The sequence below is a fragment of the Oncorhynchus gorbuscha genome, linkage group LG10 (assembly GCF_021184085.1).
Source record: "Oncorhynchus gorbuscha isolate QuinsamMale2020 ecotype Even-year linkage group LG10, OgorEven_v1.0, whole genome shotgun sequence".
In the NCBI taxonomy this organism is placed as follows: domain Eukaryota; kingdom Metazoa; phylum Chordata; class Actinopteri; order Salmoniformes; family Salmonidae; genus Oncorhynchus; species Oncorhynchus gorbuscha.
Window position 1 is genome coordinate 13,519,262 of NC_060182.1, and position 10,000 is coordinate 13,529,261.

At 44.3% G+C, this 10,000-nt stretch overlaps 1 protein-coding gene across 1 annotated transcript in view; it reads left to right on the plus strand.

Moving 5' to 3' along the window:
- Positions 1-10,000, plus strand: part of cttnbp2nlb (CTTNBP2 N-terminal like b) — a 38,664-nt gene that overhangs the window by 5,532 nt on the left and 23,132 nt on the right. The window contains exon 2 of the mRNA XM_046364949.1: positions 725-832. Coding sequence (XP_046220905.1) covers positions 725-832 — 108 coding nt within the window. The remainder of the gene's footprint in view (positions 1-724; positions 833-10,000) is intronic.

The following is a 10,000-nucleotide window of genomic DNA, read 5'->3' on the forward strand; positions in this document are numbered from 1 at the left end:
GATATGGGAGTTTATCAAAATGGTTTGTTTTCAAATTCTTTGTTGGTCTGTGTAATCTGAGGGAAATATGTGTCTCTAATATGGTCATACATTGGGCAGGAGGTTGGGAAGTGCAGCTCAGGTTCCACCTCATTTTGTGGGCAGTGAGCACATAGCCTGTCTTCTCTTGAGAGCCAGGTCTGCCTACGGCGGCCGTTCTCAATGGCAAGACTATGCTCACTGAGTCTGTGCATAGTCAAAGCTTTCCTTAAGTTTGGGTCATTCACAGTGGTCAGGTATTCTGCCACTGTGTACTCTCTGTTTAGGGCCAAATAGCATCTCTCTCAGTCAGACTCAGTGACTTAACATGCAGATATGCTAATGACTTCCTGTTTATATCCCGGCACTACCCTGCCAGCCCACAGAGGGGCCTCCGCTGTCACCCTACAGGAATGTGTGTGTGTGTGCGCACGCGCATGTGTGTGTATGTTTGTGTGCGTCTCTAACACTATCCCCCTTTCAGAACGGGAGCTATGAATTTAAAAAGCTAAAAATGCCATTCAAACCGAACTTGAGTGGTTTTTATTGCTGTGATAGTGTAGTGACATTTTATGTGTTTATAGACAGATGTTAGTAATCCTGCCTTTCTCCAATCTCTAAACTCTGACAATAATCCATCCATCCCCCTCTTCTCTCTGTCTGTCTGTGTGTGTGTGTGCGTGTGCGTGTGCGTGTGTGTGTTTAGGGGGTGATGATGAATATGGAGACTCTGAGCAGGCCGGAGCTCCTGAAGCTCCTCAGCATCCTGGAGGGAGAACTGGAGGCACAGGACACAGTTATACACACCCTCAGAGTGAGTACACCCTACACACTGACACCCAACACCCTACACACTGACACCCTACACACTGACATCCTACACACTGACACCCTACACACTGACACCCTACACACTGACATCCTACACACTGACACCCTACACACTGACACCCTACACACTGACACCCTAAACACTGACATCCTACACACTGACACCCTACACACTGACACCCTACACACTGACATCCTACACACTGACACCCTACACACTAACACCCTACATACTACACACTGACACACTACACACTGACATACTACACACTGACACCCTACACACTGACGCCCTACACACTGACACCCTAAACACTGACACACTACACACTGACACACTACACACTGACACACTACACACTGACACCCTACCCACTGACACCCTACACACTGACACCCTACACACTGACACACTACATACTGACACCCTACATACTACACACTGACACACTACACACTGACATACTACACACTGACACCCTACACACTGACACCCTACACACTGACACCCTACCCACTGACACACTACACACTGACACCCTACATACTACACACTGACACCCTACACACTGACACCCTACACACTGACACCCTACCCGCTGACACACTACACACTGACACCCTACATACTACACACTGACACACTACGCACTGACACACTACACACTGACACACTACACACTGACACCCTAAACACTAACACCCTACACACTAACACCCTACACACTAACACGCTACATACTGACACCCTAAACACTAACACCCTACACACTGACACACTACACACTAACACCCTACCCACTGACACACTACACACTGACACCCTAAACACTGACACACTACACACTGACACACTACACACTGACACCCTACCCACTGACACACTACACACTAACACCCTACCCACTGACACACTACACACTGACACCCTACATACTACACACTGACATACTACACACTGACACCCTACACACTAACACCCTACACACTGACACCCTACACACTGACACCCTAAACACTAACACCCTACACACTGACACACTACACACTGACACCCTAAACACTAACACCCTACACACTGACACACTACACACTGACACCCTACACACTGACACCCTACCCACTGACACCCTACCCACTGACACCCTACACACTGACACCCTACACACTGACACCCTACCCACTGACACCCTACACACTGACACCCTACACACTGACACCCTACACACTGACACCCTACACGCTGACACCCTACACACTGACACCCTACACACTGACACCCTACACACTACACACTGACACACTACACACTGACACACTACACACTGACACCCTACACACTGACACCCTACACACTGACACCCTACATACTACACACTGACACCCTACACACTGACACCCTACACACTGACACCCTACACACTGACACCCTACACAATGACACCCTACACACTGACACCCTACACACTGACACCCTACACACTTTTTATTTTATTTTTTATTTATCCATTATTTTACCAGGTAAGTTGACTGAGAACACGTTCTCATTTGCAGCAAAGACCTGGGGAATAGTTACAGGGGAGAGGAGGGGGATTAATGAGACAATTGTAAACTGGGGATTATTAGGTGACCATGATGGTCACACTAACATCCTAAACACTCACACCCTACATAATACACACTCAAAGGACACGGTCACACCTTCAGGGTGAGTACACACTACACACTAACACCCTACCCGACACACCCTCAAAATGACATCGCACACTAACATCCTACACAAACCGTTAGAGTGAATATACACAATATACAATAGTACACACTTACACCCCAATGCTCTAAACCTTGCTCTCATGTTCTTCCAATGCCCAGGTCGTCCATGTCTGAGTAGTCTTCTGTTTCTCATAATACACTAGACTTTACGGGATCACTAGCTTCTTGTAAACTGTACAGAAGATGAGTTACATAACTCATTTCCAGTAAGGAGTAGAAATGTGATTGTTATCCCAGCTCTTCGGGAAACAACAGGAAAGTGAGGAAACAGACCTGTAATTGTAAAGACAATGGCAGAGCATGTTATTCCCACGGAGGGATGCCATTGTGGCTCGACTCCCAAAACCCGTCGCCGATTCACTCTGTTTATCTGTGGTGTCGGCCTATTTTATTCCCACTTTATTTTCCTGATGAGAAAAAGGCACTTCTTGGCTATTGACTCACATTCACACCCCATGTAGAATCCAATAGCTCAGTAAACCTCTATTGTTTCCACACCTGTGACTGTGTCAATATGTTCGCAAATCCATGCATGGCTGTTAGTCACCAGGCCGAGCTGAAGTCCCTGACCCATCCAGAACCGCTGTCCACATCGCATTCACACACTTAAACTCACATAGCATAACATGACATTTAGCAGATGCTTTTAATCCAAAGCGACTTACAGTCACGCGTGCTTACATTTTACATACGGGTGGTCCCCTGAATGGAACCCACAAGTGCCATGCTGTACCAATTGAGCTACAGAGGACTCAGATAGGAGATATTGAAGAAAGGGAGTGGTGTTAGCTCCAGGTGCAGTGTTAGTCACTACTTCCTCTACTAGTAACTCACTAGAGCACTCGGATGGACTTTACACCATAATAGTTCTGTGTAGGGTGTAGCTGAGACCCTGGGCTGAATTAATAATAATATTCTAACTATGTTATATGTATCTCTTTGCCTGCTTTTAAAAAAAATATGATTTAATCCTGATTGTTCTGAGAAAGCTGTGTTCAGGCGCAGGGCCACGCCCTATGAGAGAGAGAGAGAGAGAGAGAGAGAGAGAGAGAGAGAGAGAGAGAGAGAGAGAGAGAGAGAGAGAGAGAGAGAGAGAGAGAGAGAGAGAGAGAGAGAGAGAGAGAGAGAGAGAGAGAGAGAGAGAGAGAGAGAGAGAGAGAGAGAGAGAGAGAGAGAGAGAGAGAGAGAGAGAGAGAGAGAGAGAGAGAAGAGAGAGAGAGAGAGAGAGAGAGAGAGAGAGAGAGAAGAGAGAGAGAGAGAGAGAGAGAGAAGAGAGAGAGAGAGGAGAGAGAGAAGAGAGAGAGAGAGGAGAGAGAGAAGAGAGAGAGAGAGAGAGAGAGAGAGAGAGAGAGGGAGAGAGAGAGGGAGAGAGAGAGAGAGAGGGAGAGAGAGAGGGGGAGAGAGAGAGACGATGGATCTGAAGTGGCAGTCATTCAGATCTGACCGTGCAGAGTTAGTCCTAATCCCAAAACACATTCAAACACCCTCTTTCTCTGTCTCAGTCTCTGTCTCTCCCTCTCTTCTCTTCATGTCTTGGCCTGGTCATACAGATATACTCATGGGGAGTCTCTTCAGATCTCTGATCTCTTTCCCTCAACAGACCCCCTTCCACCCAGACACACATGCGTGTGTGGCGCACACACACACACACACACACACACACACACACACACACACACACACACACACACACACACACACACACACACACACACACACACACACACACACACACACACACACACACACACACACACACACACACACACACTTCCATTTAGAGGTCCCCTGTGGCGGTGTGAGCTCTGTGTGTTTACAGTAAGTGGACATCCAGTGTTTTAACCCCAATCACATGTGTACCCTTGCCATTGTTGCTACTAAAGGTCCTTCCATTGACTTGACCATGTTAGGCCTGTCTGCTCTGTGTCTGTCTGCTCTGTGTCTGGGAGGCTGAGATACCAGAGGGAGATGCCAGTCTTCTCTGCCCAGTGTCCAGCTCCATGTCTGGGCATGAGTGGAGTGCCTAGGCCTGCTCTCCGGCTGTGGTCTGACTTGACTGGGGCTATATCTCTCTGGCTGTGGTCTGACTTGGCTGGGGCTATATCTCTCTGGCTGTGGTCTGACTTGGCTGGGGCTATATCTCTCTGGCTGTGGTCTGACTTTGCTGGGGCTATATCTCTCTGGCTGTGGTCTGACTTGGCTGGGGTTATATCTCTCTGGCTCTGGCTCTCTAAATATATCCTTGCAATGTACAATATCTCTCAATCACTCTTTCTCTCTGTCTCTCTTTTTCTATTTTTCTCTTTCTCGCTCTCTTTTGCTCTCTCTTTTGCTCTCTCTCTCTCTCTCACTCTCTTTTGCTCTCTCTCTCTCTCACTCTCTTTTGCTCTGTCTCTCTCTCTCAGTTCAATTCAAGGGGCTTTATTGGCATGGGAAACATATGTTTACATTGCCAAAGCAAGAGAAATGGATAATAAACAAAAGTGAAATAATAAAATGAACAGTAAACATTACACTAACAATTGTTCCAAGGGAATAGAGACACTTCAAATGTCACATTATGTCTATATACAGGGTTGTAACATTGTGCTAATACTTAAAGTAAAAAAGGGAAAATAAATAAATATAGGTTGTATTTACAATGGTGTTTGTTCTTCACTGGTTGCCCTTTTCTCGTGGCAACAGGTCACAAATCTTGCTGCTGTGATGGTACACTGTGGTATTTCACCCAATAGATATGGGAGTTTATCAAAATTGGGTTTGTTTTCTAATTCTTTGTGGATCTGTGTAATCTGAGGGAAATATGTGTCTCTAATATGGTCATACATTTGGCAGGAGGTTAGGAAGTGCAGCTCAGTTTCCACCTCATTTTGTGGACAGTGGGAACACAGCCTGTCTTCTCTTGAGAGACAGATCTCCTATCTCCTTCTTTCTCTCTCTCTTTCTCTCCTTCTCTTAGTTCTTCACCCCCATAGAATGTTTTCTCTTCAAGAGCTCTTGGGATGCCAGTGCGTTGCTGGGGACAACCCGATTCACTCTCTGTATTATTGTTAACTCTTTCATGGCCCAGAGAAATCAGCTCAACATACTCCTACTCTAACAAACACAGATAGGGGGGGTCAAAGACATCAAGGGAACCTCATGACACAGACGACTTTCATGTGACGTGATATTGTTTTAATTTAATTCTAAAATGAATCCAATATATCTTCAGGTGATTGTGAAATAGCCAATGGTATTTGGTATGAGTGAATAGCACTAGAGGGGACCTTTCTATGAATATAACTGATCAGGTACAACTACATTCCTGCTCCTGAATGTTATCTACACCTGTTTATTGTCTATGTCAAGGTGTGTCTCCTCAGTGAATGTACTGTCTTTCTAACAGACTGAACTAACAGAGAGGTGGAGACAGTGACCAGGGGCGTAGGAGCGACTCTGACATTGGGGGGCGGGGACACATTTTGCTTTGAGGGGGGGTGGGGTGTCCAGGAGCATGCCCCCAGATGTAGCTTTGTAAATCAAAAATAACAGGTTTTAAATGCTTGAGAAAAGGATACAGACAACTCTTAACTTACATAAGGGCAAATTTACAAGAAGGAAGTCCTTACAGAAGTGCACTTGCTCTGATACAGTAAAATCAGTCTTAGAGCCATGGTCATTTATACTGTACTGAAACCAGTGTGACTGTTATATGTATATAATAATATGTGGACATCAATTTAACAACCATTTTGTACTCTTTCTCTATATGATTTTAATAGTATTTTTCTTACTTCGCCAATGTTGTTACTACTGCTGCTGTACATATTTTCAACTTTAGTAACATACACAGTTCAAAACTCTTTTAATCCTTTTTTATAAAGGTAGGCATGAAAGGTAAATCTGAAATTAATCAATCTCCTCTCTACACAATTATCAAAAATAAAATATCATCATGGCTCTCTCCTGCTAGAAGTTAACACATGCAACACACTCTCTAGGCTTAAGTTGCTATCATTTCATCAGAGATCATATATGATCATTCAGATTGATTCAAACTATGACAGATTAGCAGACTTTGAACTCTATGGGCTTGGAGAGGCACTTCTCACTATCTTACCCGTTGGTTTGTGGCCTCTCTCTCTCTCTTCCTCTCTGCCCCTCTGTCTGTTCATGTCTGTCACTATCCTGCCATGATCATGATAGCACCACACAACGTCCTGACACATGGAACACACCTTCATGAGTCATCTAAGTCGAAAGCACTGAAGGGCTGGTATGTGGGCAGTTGCCAAAAACCTTACAGTACATTACGCTCCTTTGAAAAAAAACTCTTATGTCCTCTTTTTTCTCTTCTTGACTGGTTGCACATCCGTTGTTAACTTGCTGACCCTACAATGAAGACTAAGACAGTGATTGTGCAAGTAATTCTGTAGCTAGCAAATATTCTTGGCTTCAAAACATTCACTATCAGTTTTTCACACAACCAGAACTACCTAGCGTTAGCTAGTTAGATAAAACCTTGCACAGATAAATAGGGATGCAAGATTAATCGAATAATGATCAAAATTGCAACATTTACATGTCTAATATCCATATCGCAATATTTTGAAATGCCACTCAGCTGCATATAACATCCACTTTTATAGTTACACTCAGTGTTTTTCTCCTCTTGCGAATGCTTCCCTCATCCCCACCCTGTCACTCAAACAGCGCAGATCCATTCACTTTAAGTCTGCATACTGTTCTGTTTTGTAAAATGCAGTCAACAGATTGTTACAAACAAGAACGATGCTGCTTTCCACTTTGCTTCTGAATATAAATCCTTCTATTTCCAAAAGTGTTTTTTACACATGTTGCATGTTAAATCAATGGAAAAGAAAAGCACAATATGTTTACGTTCATACACTTTTTACTTCAAGAGAGAGAGAGGGGGGGAGAGAGAGAGAGAGATAGAGAGAGAGAGAGAAAGAGGGGGAAGAGAGAGAGAGGGAGAGAGAGAGAGGGGGAGAGAGAGGGGGGGGAGGGAGAGAGAGAGAGAGGGAGGGGGGGAGAGAGAGAGAGAGAGAGGGGGAGGGAGAGAGAGGAGGGGGGAGAGAGAGAGGAGAGAGAGAGAGGGGGAGGGAGGGGGGGAGGGAGAGAGAGAGAGTGGGGGGAGAAGAGAGGGAGAGAGGGGGGTGTGGGGGAGGAGAGAGAGAGAGAGAGAGAGAGAGGGGGAGAGAGGGAGAGAGAGAGAGAGTGGGGGGAGAAGAGAGGGAGAGAGAGGGGGTGTGGGGGAGGGAGAGAGAGAGGGAGAGAGAGAGGGGGGTGGGGGAGGGAGAAAGAGAGGGAGAGAGAGAGAGGGAGAGAGAGAGGGGGGGGGGGAGGGAGAAAGAGAGGGAGAGAGGGAGAGAGAGAGGGAGAGAGGGAGAGAGGGGGGGGGAGAGAGGGGGAAGGGGGAGAGAGGGGGGTGTCTGTGTGTTTGTGCTCCAACCCTGTACTTGATTGATGATTAGCAAGGAACTCCCCTCATTTGGTTGTCTGGGTCTTAATAAAAAAAAAAAGACAGCCGACAATAGGCCCTCCGTGGAATAAGTTTGACATCCCTGGTCTAGAGTGATTAGAATCCAGCTACAGTGGGGAGAGACACAGTGTCTTGCTCTCCCTGTGTGGTGAGTGTGTAGTAGTTAGTGCGGGCTTAGTCATGCAGGCCACACACTGGAAGGATGAAGGATCCACTGTTTGTCGTTCTGGACCACTGCTATGGCCATTAAACCGGGCTGTGTATTGTTCTAAATGTTGTGGTTTCCAAACCACCATACCCTCCACACCCACCAAGTTCACTTTTGTTTCTCAGCTGATGTCATTTCCTGTAGTCCTAAGACACAGCATCTATTTTCACCCTGTGACATTCTGCACAGGCCTCGTAAACAATGAGAACTAGACCAGTCTGTAATGTTCTGATAAGAGTACATGCTGTATGTTTCTTTTCTAATATGGACAGTTTTATTAGGAAGTTCATAACATCAAAACTATGACCTAATAGAGAGTGTCTTCAAACAGACAGCAGGTGGGAAATCTGCTTCAACCAGGCATTAACATAACATTGACCTAATCACTCAGCTGAATTGATGACCATGATAAGTTGATCAGCTGAATTGATGACTGTGATAAGTTGATCAGCTGAATTGATGACCGTGATAAGTTGATCAGCTGAATTGATGACCATGATAAGTTGATCAGCTGAATTGATGACCATGATAAGTTGATCAGCTGAATTGATGACTGTGATAAGTTGATCAGCTGAATTGATGACCATGATAAGTTGATCAGCTGAATTGATGACTGTGATAAGTTGATCAGCTGAATTGATGACCGTGATAAGTTGATCAGCTGAATTGATGACTGTGATAAGTTGATCAGCTGAATTGATGACCATGATAAGTTGATCAGCTGAATTGATGACCATGATAAGTTGATCAGCTGAATCGATGACCATGATAAGTTGATCAGCTGAATCGAGTGTGTTAGTGATGGGCTGGAATTCATTTCTGTGCACGTAGTGGCCATCAGTACCAGTGTTGCCCATTCTTGCTAAAGAATCCACTATGTCCAAAGCCTTATCCATCTTCCATGACGACACGATTTAGATATAGATTTTATTGGGATTCTCATTAGCTGACGCCAATGGTGACAGCTAGTCTTACTGGGGTCCGAAATATAACGAAAAACACATTACAGACTAAATATTTTACAATTGACGTACATTAGGAACACATGAACATGCACATTACAGACTTACACACATATATTACTACATATGCATATGCCTTAACTAAGTTAACTAGGTCAGGTAGGGGAGAGGCATTGTGTTGGCAGGTGTTGTTTCATTGATTTTTGAAAGATAATTTGGCTGTTTGCTTGAGTAATTTTAAATGGAAAGCATTCAGAAAGTTTTCAGACCCCTTGACTTTTTCCAAATATTGTTTACGTTACAGCCTTATTCTAAAATTAATTAAATTACATTTTTATTTTTCCTTATCAATCTACTCACAATACCCCATAATGACAAAGTAAAAACAGGTTTTTAGAAGTTTTTGCAAATGTGTTAAAAATAAAAAACTGAAATAACACATTTACATCAGTATTCAGACCCTTTGACCCTTTGTTCCCTTTATTATATTATATTATATTATATTATATTATTATTATATATTATATTATTATATTATATTATATTATTGTTCAGTACTTTGTTGAAGCACCCTTGGCAAAGATTACAGCCTTGAGTCTTCTTGGTTATGACGCTACAAGCTCGGTACACCTGTATTTGTGGAGTTTCTCCAATTGCTCTCTGCATATCCTCTCAAGCTCTGTCAGGTTGGATGGGGAGCGTTTGATCCGGTTCAGGTCTGGG